The sequence below is a fragment of the Plectropomus leopardus genome, chromosome 16 (genome assembly GCF_026936395.1).
Source record: "Plectropomus leopardus strain MGB_pleo_1.0 chromosome 16, ASM2693639v1, whole genome shotgun sequence".
In the NCBI taxonomy this organism is placed as follows: domain Eukaryota; kingdom Metazoa; phylum Chordata; class Actinopteri; order Perciformes; family Serranidae; genus Plectropomus; species Plectropomus leopardus.
This window is the reverse complement of record NC_142191.1, coordinates 23,235,929-23,248,985: the sequence shown is the minus strand read 5'-3', so window position 1 is coordinate 23,248,985 and position 13,057 is coordinate 23,235,929. Positions and strand designations below refer to the sequence as shown.

At 38.8% G+C, this 13,057-nt stretch overlaps 1 protein-coding gene across 1 annotated transcript in view; it reads right to left on the bottom strand.

Moving 5' to 3' along the window:
- man1a1 (mannosidase, alpha, class 1A, member 1) overlaps positions 1–13,057 on the bottom strand; it is a 165,989-nt gene that overhangs the window by 1,953 nt on the left and 150,979 nt on the right. The window contains exons 8-11 of the mRNA XM_042503009.2: positions 9,701–9,816; positions 6,164–6,383; positions 5,254–5,426; positions 4,762–4,877 (exon numbers count right to left, since the gene is read on the bottom strand). Coding sequence (XP_042358943.1) covers positions 4,762–4,877; positions 5,254–5,426; positions 6,164–6,383; positions 9,701–9,816 — 625 coding nt within the window. The remainder of the gene's footprint in view (positions 1–4,761; positions 4,878–5,253; positions 5,427–6,163; positions 6,384–9,700; positions 9,817–13,057) is intronic.

Sequence of the window (13,057 nt, the reverse complement as noted above, 5' to 3'; positions counted from 1 at the left end):
TTCACACAACTCGTGCAGCATAATCCCAGTTTCATGAGTCAGTCGCATGTTCAAACAGCCCGTTCTGACGGGGAGCTGAAAAGAATTTTATTTTTGTTCTCCTCAAAGCCAGACTCCACTGACAAAAAGTAATTTTACCTCACAGGAGCTGCTGGTCTACTGCTGCTTTTGTCTGTAGTTTGGGTGTGTTATTGTGTAAGTTTGGTGAATAAAAAACTAACACAATTTACAGACAGAAGCAGTGGTAGACCAGCAGCTCTTGTGTTCAGCGAGGTAAAATGACTGTTTTTGTCAATGGAGCTCTGAGGAGACTTGGATAAGTTCACTCATGTATTAAGGTTTTGCAAAAATATACATGTTTGGGAAGTACTGAGCATAGGACTGGAGAGAGACTTGGATTATACTGCTCAAATTGAGTGCTAGTTTGTAAATGGATGGTTTGATATAGTTTTGCTGGTGTTAAAAGCAGATCCCTTTTACTCAGTTTTATCAAGACATTTCTACATTTTTGGACTCATCGCTCACCGTGGAGTCATGCAAGAAAATGCTTAACAAGGTGTAAGTAACTGAAACACAAAAGGGCGACATGTTCCTCTAACTAAAGGTTTAATGTTACTCCATACCACTGAGAAAACTGCACCCACCAATGAAAACGTGATGAAGTTGAGAGCTAAGGAAAAAGCTTGTAAGTCGTCATTGAGGTAATTGATATATTTGCTATAAATGATCCAAAATTAAGCCACAATTGTTGCAGATCTGCTGCAGGCTCCACCTGATGATCTGTTTTCAGGCAGCTCAGGCAGTTTATCAGTACATGGATAAAAACTCTTTCAATGAAATCTTGAGGGGAAAGAATGTTTTGATTATATAAACATGCAAAAGATGACTCGTTTTGGGATCTAAACTGTTTACTTGTTCAGTGTTTTAGATAGTTCGAGATATTATGTTGTGCTCAGCTGTTGCAATATTTATCCTGCCAAAAAAAAATTATGAAACAGATGTGGAACTGAGAAGGAAGGATGGGTGCGGTTGGGGCTCGGGATCAGACCGGTTTATGAAACTTGGAGTGATGAAATTCTGCAGGCCAATGTCATCAGATCTTATGAAACAACTCCAAAAATCACATTATCCATCAAAGGAGTGGGGGTAGGTAAACAAGTAAATAAAGTGAGTTTTTAGATGGTCCAGTGATCTCTTCAAATTTCATCATGAAGAGTGAGAAAAACAGAGATCAATACAAGGAGGGAAAATTAGTTTTTGTGGAGAAAATTTTAAAAAATGCGACTGAAAACAAGCGACAATCTGTGTGTCAGCCGACTTAAAGTAATGATTCAGCAGAGGAGCTGCATGTCCACGAAGCTCTCAACCTCCACAACAAGTCCCTGTCCTCCTCCGCCTGCCAACAAACCACAAGAAAGCAGTGAGTGATTGAAGGCAGACAGCAGTGTGAAGTACGGCCGTGTCCTTGGCAGCAGCGCAAAGATGGATACTGGAAGTGGCTCCGCACGATGCCAAGATCCCCGAGTAACATTAGGAGGATTAGACTTATGGGCTTGCTGCTAAATGGGATTGATATTTTCAGGTCCGTCTCTGATGCAGCGGATGTGATGTGACTGATGAGGCAATCATTGTGTTGCTGTCCAGGCTGGTGGTCAATTACACTCATATTTTTTCCTCTGCTTGTCTGTGGGAGGCTAATGAGACGTTTTCTCTTTGTACCGCTTCTCCTGGAAAACATCTTATCATGCCTATAAAGATATTCATATCTCAGTCTGACTTACACATGTTCAGTTTGATTTTGTTTGATTGACAGAAAAAAAATACTTTTATCTGTGTGTCACAATGTGGTGGACCTGCAGAAAGAGTCCAGACATCTCACTTTGTGTGTGTGTTTGTGTGTGTGTGTGGTGTAATCAGGAGTAGAGGTGATGCTTGTTAAAATTTACTGCCTATAAAAAAAGCTGGATTGGATGGCACCTCGGCCCCATCAGGCTCTGTTAGGCTAACCTTGACTTCCTGTCAACAGCTGTCTGCTGTGGGGGGGGTAAAAAAATATGATAAGAAAAAACGGAGGAGAGGTGGAGGTGAACGGGGGGAGAGAGAGATGGAGGATGCAGGAGAGGCTGTAAAAAATTTCGATGGAGGTAAGAGAAACTGAGAGGACGATAAATTTGGAGGAAGAGTGCAAGAAAAGTTCAGAGGCTTTGCTGCTGCATCACAAATGAATTATTTACCATTGTGATTGTATAAAAACAGGCTTTTAAACAGGAACTTAATTTATTTAATGTGCTTTAAAAACTGCATCTGACACAAAGGCTAGCTTGCAAAGCATCGACCAATCATATATTTTTGTTTCCAGCTGTGATTTTGTTTTATTAAGCTTGGTCAGCTGTTTTATGTACATTTTGTACACAAGTCCATAACCACTTCACTACATTAACTAGTGTTTGTGCAACACTTCAATGGTGACAATGTAACCGGTCATGCGGTTGCTGTGTCCCCGTAGTGTGCACACAGTGTCAGTCTCCTACATTAATAAACTGAAGATTTTTAGACTTTGAGTTGACAGAACAAGATGTTTGAAGACATCACTTTGTTCTCCCGGTAAACTGCAAAGGACATATTTCACTATTTTCTGACACTTTTTTGACCAAAAGACTAAACAATTGGGTACAGAAAACAACTGGCAGCTAAATTAAATAAAAAAAATCATCAAATGCAGCCTTAATCAAAAATAAAATGAATGCCGAGAAATAATACTGCAAATGTGTACAAGTTATTTAATGTGGCTAAAAAAAAAAAAAAAAAAAAAAAAAAGCCATTTGATGGTGTTATAAGAAAGATTGTCTGTCTCCTCCACAAACACAAAAACACAAACACACACACACATACAGAACGTCTACACACACATTCACACTTGTTAAACTGTAGTTGTGATTCCTCTTCATGGTTTTAAACAGACTGTCTTCCTGAACACAGTTGGAGAGCCATCTGAGAGGGAAAGCTCTATTAGCCACCAGACGTCACACTGTGTGGCTGACAGCACATTTAAAGAGCCATTTGTAGCCTCACACACACGCGCGCACACACATTAACACATATAAACTCCAATGCACAAAACGGCAGTTAAGTAGGAATGTCAGGCGCCCATTAAGAGGTAGTGAGAAGTAGAAGCAGTCTGTGGTGTGCTGGGACATGTGGTGTTTTTCACAGTTTCTGTCTTTCTCTACTATTTATTCAGGATCCATCCAGGCATGAGGTTTGAGTTCAGTATGGAGGATATTCTGTAGATAGACTGATACAGGGGTTTGCTGAAACATGGGCGCTAACTGATCTCTTATTGTATTGTGTCCTGCATTCAGAGCGGTTTACTTGTGTGACATTTGTGTCTAATTATTTTCATATAATAATAGGTCTCAATCAGTCCAGTTTGGAGTGGGCGGATTTTACTCACAGCTACAATAAAATCTCTTCAAGCTGTCTGAAAGCAGGTTGTTGTACTAGATTTTATTGTACCGAAATATTATTCCAAAAGTCATTGCTGTTTTCCACTGTAGCTGAACCTGAATCTGCTGTTAATGCCTCTTCTCTCTGTACATCTCAAATTTATATATTTTTTAGTTTAACTTATAGAACTGTATACTGAAGTACAGTGTACATTTTTCTTTTCTTTTTTTAAAATCTTAAATAATTTATTTTTAAATAAATCATTTTTATAAGGTCCTATATCAAGAAATGATATGATTTTGAAAAATTAAATACTAAATAAACAGTTTTTAAAAAAGCTTTAAAAGCTAAAATGTATAGTCTGGCGTATTCAGATAGCATTTTAACAACAGTCCCTCCAAGCATGCACTCTGAAGCAGAGGTCAAAGGCTGGCAGCAACTCTGCCTGTTCCTGCGGCAATAGCATAATACTGAAAAGACTGCATTGAGGTGGCTTTTTCACTAATCATTGAATGTTTTTTTTTTTTAAAAACACAAATTCAGTGAGCGTCCTCAAGGACTAAGAGAATGTTTTGACCCCTGCGTCCTTAACATCAGCCTACAGCCTCCATTTACCTTTTTACTGACGTGTTTCATGTCACACAGACACAAAATACTTTTCCCAGAGCTGGCATAAAGGTTTACCTTGTCACTCCGGTGCTTGTCGTGTGCAAACCTCATGCATTTAGTGTGACATGTTGCAATATTAAAATATTGCCCTGTGACAGCTAGCTGGCTAACCATAGCTTGCTTGCTCGCTAACATTATCACTATTTTAATGGGCCAGCTTGTCAAATTACTTCACCAGCTAATGTAAATCTAACTTATGTAGCCCATTATAACATTTGTTATTCATCAAGTCACTAATGACAGCTTTCTACTATCCAAGAGCAATGCAAGATAGGGGTTTCCAACTTGCTAACTATAAGCTAAGCTAATATTGTGATATGATAACAAATTGATCTCTCAATATACAGATTTTAATCTGAAAGATTAAACAGATTTTATCCAAAGATGACAGTTGCAAATGTCTCTTAGATTCACTCAATGTGGAGTGTGTTTGTGTTAGAAACTGACCTTGCCAGTAACCTTAGCATCTCTCTGGAGCTTTGTCTGAATGAATGATACTTCATGTTTGTGTTTGTGTGTGTTTGACACCTCTGTCAGTTCGGGGATGCAGGGGCCCCGTCCTTCCATAAAGTACAATGACAGCACAATCATAAGAGCAAAGCAGTGAACGCTGTGCGTGCTGTGAAAAGAGCTTGTGCAACTTACTTGAGTGTCTCGGCTAAGTAGAAGCTCTGCTGCACATCATCGTGGTTGGGAGTTGAAGCATAGACGTCTCTGACGCCGCTGTAGCCTCCTTCTACTTTACAGTGCTGCTCCAAGGCCTGAATGAGGGATGGTGATGAAGACGCACACAACAGGAAGAGAGTAAGACAGGAAGATCAGTGACTGGCAACATCAATCAAGCTCTTTATGTTCTTAAAGTATCACTGAACCTCATGGCAGATATTCACTAAATATAAAAATATATTAAATAGATTGACCTCCTGTAACCTTCCTTCCTGATTCCTGTTGTTTTTTGGGAGCATTTGAAAAACTGCCCAATAATTCAGTGTGAGCTGAAGTGCCTTACATCACAGAAATAAAATCTGACTAAATTCTACTTGCAGTATGAGGACATTTTTTGTCCAATCTGCCAAGATCTTGCTGAACACAATATGGCAAAAAGCAATTTTCCACTTCAATTTACAAATGTTTTACCTGAACAGCCTCCCAGCCCCACTCCCTGTATTTGGGGTCATGGGTGAACCTCCACATGTACATGTAGGTTTCTATGACCTCAGGACGGAGGATGAAGTATTTCTCGTTCTGGCGGGTGGCGATGGCCTCAACCCCGCCATCAAAACGAAATGCTTCTGGGCCCAGCTTCAAGGCTAGAGAGGAGAAAATATTGTAGATATAAAGCAGCATACAGACTCATTTTATCTTAATAACTTTCACATAACTGTATGAAAGGAAACATCAGGTAAGGGCAAGAATATTTAATTGTGACTTAATTAATTTCTTTTGACTTTATTTTTGAAATTACCTTAAATTATCGATATGTTTACCTAAGCCACATTTCAAAATAACGTTATTATGTCAATAATTTGATAGAAGATAAAAAAAACCTTACATCCCCATAAAATTGGACATATGAATGAATAAAATAAAGACTCTTTTTAAAAATGAAATCACTTTTATTTAAATGTATGCTAATTTGATGACAAGTACATGGACAGCATTCAGCCTGACATCCCTACGTTAAGAAGAAGATGCCTTCTCTATAAGAAATATAACTGATGATGAGTAATAACCACCTGAAATGAGTAATATGGCATACTGAAAAATATAATTGGTTCCCACTACTTTTCAGTACAACAACTGTGGATCTAGACAGTTTTCAATAAGACCATAACAACAATTTCTGATTTATTTTGATAGAAATTATTTGAAAAAAAAAGATATTTCCCTGACTAAAAGTATAAGGAATTGACAACTATGAACAAAAAAAAATGTGACCAAATTTGCATCTGATGCTCTGAATCAAAACTGGCTGTCAGACTTAAAACCAGTGTTCGATTAAATGGAAAACACGAATCATTTTAACGTCCTCTGTGTGCATATTTACCTGTTCTGGCATAAGACTCGTGACAGGTCCGGGCGATCTCGGCGGCCTGCTCCATCTGGTGGCCCGTCTTTTCGCTGGGCGCCCCATCAGCACCCAGAGCGATCATGCCACCTGCGAAACAGGTCAGGTGACCCATCTTGTGCTCCAGCAGCCCCCCCTTCCACTCCGCTATGTAGGTCAGCCCGCCACTCGACTTCCTCATCAGGTTGGTTTCTATGGCCTGAAAAAGAAAGAGTGATAAAAGGGTTTATAAGTTGTGAGTTAGATTTGGTCCTCAATCCTCAATTCTATAAGTTGTAATGCAGACATGAGTCGAACGTTGACCCTATAACTTGTTATCATCCTCTTCTCATCACCAGGCAAATCTGAAAGTGTAGCTGTAAAGATGAGCATATTTTTCATTTTATTGCAACTGAACCTGCTAAGCATACGCTATATAGACAGTCCTTTCCGATGGGAAAGTCTTTAACATCTATACTCACATCTATAATCTTATCAAAGCCACCAGACTAAATTGACAAAATTTTACCTCACTGACCCGGGAGCTGCTGCTCTAAAGCTGCTTCGATATATAAAGCTTGTCTGTGTAATTGTGCGACTTTGGTGAATCTGAACTAATCCTGTTAAATGCAAAAGTCACAACATAACACAAACTAACTAACCGATCGAGGCAGTGGTCCAGGAGCAGCTCCTGTGTTCAGCAATGCTAAATTACTGTTTTTTTTTTGTGGGGTCTTGTTTTGCAGAAAGCAATATAACAGTTACAGTTATCTACCAGAAAAAAGCTGTCTGTGGGGGAACACAGACCAGCATCTAGTGTAGTTAATACAGAGACTATGGATAAGAACCCCACATGCCTTCATTTCAAAAAAATCTGAACTATCCCTTTAACCAGACTACTATTTTCACCAAATATTTTTTAAATATGTATTGTTATTGTTATTAAAATGTAGCTTTTCAAATGGGAACAGCAACAGTTCTTTCCAGAAACAATGACAAGTTACACATTTCTTGTTGTTAGCAGTTAAGCAGCAATTACACTTTTCTGCTATTTAAACAATTAAAATGTTTATTTGTGTGCTTGTGACTGAGTAAAATATGAGTTGTTTTATCTGCATATATTTATTCTTATACACAATAGGTGCACAACCTTCAGTGTCTGAGTGACACCTGAGTGAAATGATTAATCTGGATGTGTTTTGGGTGCACTGACCCTTTAAAACACCCAGCCTTTACAGAACTGGAGCAGGATATCATATCGTTTTCCTGCTGTGACTCAGATATTCATCCTGTTGCTTTTCTCTCTCTTCCCAGGCGTGTTCTTGGCAAATAAATCAAGGAGGCCTATAATCCTTAGAGATCGGAAGGGATTATGGGTAAAGTATCCCTGCATGGTTAATTCTCCTCTTATTTTAGTTGCCACATAATATATTTGCTCCCCAGCATGTTACAGAAAAACAATTGAGGAGTCAGCTCTCTCCAGCTGAGACCCATCGCTTGTCACCACAACTTAAGTTGACAATTTGTTTAAACAGAGAAAAGCTTTCTGCGTGTGTGTGTGTGTATAATATCTGTCTGTTCACTTTAGGAGGCTGTAAATTCATCTGCTCCCTGTCTTTGTCTTCTTATATGAAACTGCATTTATTTCTGTCTGTGCCATCATCTCACTATCTCCAAAAGATTAAAAAAGAAACACAAAATATTTGAAATTTTAGGCACTGCAGTGGTCCAAGTGAAAGATAGTGAACACTTTATCTTAAAAATGCCACTTTCAGCAAAATAAAAATAAAAATAAGTCAAACAAATTTAATCTAGTCAAACACCAGAAATGATCTTGGTCCGCCGCAGAAAGTATTTATGGTGATAATCATTTAAATGATTCCTTTCATTATCTCACGTGAAACCGCTTCAAGGTTATTTGGGCGAATAAAATCTTGTCATACCCCCCCCCCTGCAAGGAAAATAAATATCACAGCAAGACCACTCTTCAGTCTCCAAAGCTGACCTCTTGTTTTTTGTCCACTATAATCAAGCAGCCACTTATTATAACTGAGAGGGTGCATGAGGGATGCAAAATCCTGTGGAGAAAATCTATGCAGCCCCCCGTCTGTAAACAGCATGTTCAAACCCTGATTTTAGCCATTCAATAACAACAACTTCCAGTTCGAGGTCACCAGCTATAAATTTTACATTCATAGTTCCTAGTGGTTACCAATGTAGTGTTTCACACATTTATACGCTGATGTTGAAAAATACAGCGCAGTGTCACATTGCTTTCAGCCATGCAACAAACCAGTTCTCAGTGGTAGAAGAGGTGCGACAGACTGGAAATTACAGCCCATAGAGATCAGTGCCATAACCTGATGTGATGGTTGGGACACATAAGGCGTTTTAAAACCATTCACAGATGGTACATTTAGGGACCTGCAGACAGGTGACATATGATTTCTCTTTCAGTAATACGATTAAAGCTGTTACAGGAAAAAACCCTGCAAACAGAAAAAAAAAAATCTATAATTCACAGTCAATAGACACTGAACGAAAAATTATTAAACAATTAAATATTCTATATTACTATATCAATAGTTATTCTTTCATTTGATTTATTTGTTTAGTAAACAATACTGTTTACTGTGTCTGAAAGTGTTTGTCAGACACGGTGAGGAACCCTAAATGTGGCAGCTGACTTTCTGTAGCTGGAGGATTAGGCTGAAGAAGAAGAGGAAGAAGAAGATGAAGAAGAAGCTGAGGAAGAAGAAGAAGAAGAAGAAACTGGAGAAGAAGAGGTTAAAGAAGAAGCTGAAGCTGAAAATGAAAAGAAGCTGAAGAAGAAGAGGCTTAAGAAACTGAGGAGCAAGAAGAAGCTGAAAAAGAAACTGAATAAATTGAAGAAGATGAGGCGTAAGAATAAGCAGGGGAAAAAATGTTAAGACTACAGCTGTAACTACACGTAATTTATCACTTGGGACGATACAATGTCCAAGACAATTTTTTACCAGTGTACAATCACCCGAAACTGAGAATTGTGTTTTTGTTAGCCAAGACTGAGTCCTTCATATCTACATAAGAAACAGGTCCTCTTCCAATGAGTCCGCCATGTTGCATCGCCATGTTTTTATAGTAGTCCAAAAGGGACAAACCAAATATGGGCCTATTTTGTTTTTAGGTACATAAAGGCCACTGTACATTTGCTACAAACGTGATCCACAACCTCATCTCTCGATGCCACTAAATCGAACAGACTGCACCTCTGACGACAGTTTGCCATCACATAAAACAGAGAAATCTTCACAAAATTGAGGCTGGAACCAGAAAATATTTGGCATCTGCGTGGAAAATGACTCATATGACTAATTATCAAAATAGTTGCAGATTGACTAATTGTTGCAGCTCTACTGAAGTCTGTGAGTTAAACTAACAATAAATCCGCCTCCTGCTTCGTACTTCATGAGTCAAAGTCACCTTAAGACTTATTGTAGAGATTGTGTGTGTGTGTGTGCGTGCGTGCGTGTGTGTGTGTGTGTATGTGTTTATTACCTGCAGGGCATCATAATACATCTTCTTGCCCTCCTCGTCAGTCTTGTCAGACATCAGCCAGGCCTTGAGCAGGTACTCATAGAAACTGTCACCTAGGCCACCCACGGACACGTGATCTGCAACATAGATGAAAGATTGTAACACACGCACAGGCCACCTACATGTATGCTGGTTTAGATTGTTGGACCATCCGTAGATCACCCACACATGACACAGGGAGAGATATATGTGTGTAATAATGAAGAGGACATTCCTACAGTCTGTGATATACCACGGTATTATATGTGTGTTTGTGTGTAAAGGGGTTGTTATTTGCGGTGAGCCTCCAGCCAGCTGAGCTGTACTTTTATGTTCGCCTCGCTGATTGTCAGTGAAGGCTCATCCATATGCATGTGTCATTAACAGAGTCCAGCCCTGTTTGTGGTGCACAGAGATTAAATGTCAGCTGTGATCATCCTAAAGAGAAAAAAAAGGAGGCAAGTGGTGAAGATGGGTTGGTTTTGAGCCAATAAGAGTACCCAGTTTGATTTTAAAACCAGGAACAAAAGCACAACATGAAGAGAAATGGCACACTAATAAAAATACAGCATCTGGAAAAAAAAAACCTTTAACTGTCTGATCATAGAAGCCATGAAAAGCAATTACAAAATTATATAGGCCTACAAAGTAGAGATGTCAGTTCTGGTAACAATGCTTTTGATAGGCCGACATCCAACTAACCCGTTCATTTTTAAGAAAAAACACATAATGACATGAATACAAGAGCTCTTTTCATCTTGTGCTCTACTGCCTCAGTGAGCTTTGGTGCCGTATTTCAAAATGACATCTTTTAAGAATTGGTGATATTTTAATGTTTTTTTATTTGTCTTATGTCATCTTTGCTGACAGAGAGCCAGCTGGTATCGTTACCATTCAAAAACATACAGCAGTGCCCACTGCCTACCGCCCAACTGGTTAGCTAACACTAACCTTGGCTACTCTGCGCTTCACAACACCTGGGTCAAGTGGGAGCCGGCTACTTGCAACACTTTGTGGCTTAAATTTGAGCCACTTAAGGGTGGGTGCATTGTTTTCACAGCAGCGCTGTGGGGTTAAAATGGCAGTAATTGCCAAATGAGTGGCGCCACTAGCTTGCTTCCACCAGACCCTGTTGAGGGTTGAGAGCAGTGCAGTAAACTAACTCAGGACAGCCTAAACTAATCTATACACTAACATGCATAGCCAGTCAAAAATATCCTTGTTGGTTAACCACTCAATGTTTAACTGCTGACATCCCTAATACAAACATATTTCTGACACATATTTTGAAGCAGAGAGATGGTGGAAACTGCGTCTTATCCACATGTGTAAACATGAGGCTGTTTGGATTAAACATAAAAAACTTAAATATAACTGCGTCTTCTACGTATGCTGAGTATGTGAAAAAGACGGGGTAAGCATTTCTGTGAGGCTGTGCTAGAGAAATATTTTTCAGACAACATTAGGCTGCAAACATCCCTAGGTCATAATTTATTTAACAAATGCATTCCCATCACTATTGCATAATGTCTTTCTAGATGAAAAACCCTCTTTGACTAAGACAAGCATGAAAGCTTTTTTTTCTTTTTTGGTGTGTGTGAAGTTTTTTTTTTCTGTTGAAACTTGCTGTTTCTATTCAGCATTCCTAATTGAATATGTCATAATTTGCATAAAATACTTGGATGAAAACACAGTTACTGGCTCTGGTTAAGAGTGTCAGCTAAATGCCAACAATTATAACTGCAGATGTGCTTTCAGTAGCTTTATTCAATGTTGTATGCATCAGATAATAAGAAAGTAAGTAGACCAGAGGTGCAGGTTCATTTTTAACCATCACAGATACTAACAGCCCTCCAATCAAGGGCTGGGTATCAAAAACAGCACCAGACAGGGCTCTAATAAACTTTGAAGCACATAAAAAGCTAAGTAATAAAACTTGATTAAAGGATTTCTAATTTAATGCCACGTCTTTCTTCTGAAAAACAGGAGAAATATGCCCTAAATTAATGTAGAACAGTGACTAGTCTGAACCAACATTATACCTTTAAAGTTGACATGTTAAAGCATATCAAGCATGAAAGTTATTAATTTCCTCTCTTTTCTAAACTTAAATGCTCACAAGATGGAAAAACTCTCAGCAGATCCTGAAAACTTTAGAGACACTACTTCCTTTTCATCCTCTTCATGTGTCCTTTACAACTGATTCAAAAAGCTTCCACACATATCTTAACAATTAATTACAAAGAAAATAATGTGTACTATTTTGTATGCAAAATACAGTTTCAAACAGTTTTTAATCCATTATTGGTCTAATTTGCCTAATGTCTGCAGTTCTTGGTAGGTGGCAGAAATGAAAACACAGCAGGCCAAATTATCATTTTTCTGATGTTTCTCATGTTGTGTTCAGGTCCTGGAGCTCCACTGGTCTTGGCACCATTTGGAAAAAATTGCCCACTAAAGACCCGGAAATTGGTTTGAGGAAAATTGGACTTTTATTTGACAGGGAATGAGAAATATAGCTCATATGTTACTCTTTTAACACTGGGTTGCTGTGTGGAACATGCGAGTGGCTGTTAGCTTCTCAAAAGAGTTAACGACTGGTTTGACATTTTGGGAAATATGCTCATTCACTTTCCTGCTGAGTTAGATAAAGATTGACGACACGCTCAGCTGCTTAGGATATTGATACCACTCTAATATCTGGTTTTCTCTGTTGGCCTAATGTCATAAAATTGTTAGCATAGTTTAGCATAAAGACAGGAAACAGGGAATCAGCACCTTTAAAGATGGTGAATTAACACTTTAGATCTTGTATGTTTAAAGGTACTCTTAAAACACTGATTAAAACCATAGACCGTAAAAATAATGGACGTAGGCACCGTGACCTCGTTCATTGGTTTGTGGACTCCCGTTCTGAAGCCTTGAGTCTGGCATTTGGGCCGTCCCCACCTGTTTTTTTTTTTCAGTCAGATGTGCGAGAGTATGGCACTGTGGCAAAGTGAGGAGTGGATCTGACAGCCTGTCATTAAAAGCAGTCCGCTCCTAATTAAGTCTTACTTTAAGCCTAAATGAAGTGTAAACAGGTATGTTATATAAAACTGTACCCCCTGTACAGCAGTTATTAATGGGTAAATTAGTTGCAGAGATGAAAAGGTTTTTTTGTACAAGGCTGTAGACATGTTTATTTCTGATGTAAATTTGGGCATTTTATCATTTAGTTATGGTTTTACTCTGTTCTGGAGCCAGCCTCAAGTGGCCATTCAAAGAACTGGCTTCATTTGTTAGCCTCTGGGGTAGCCACTTGATTCAGCTCCTAAAAATGAGGGCTGTCAAACGATT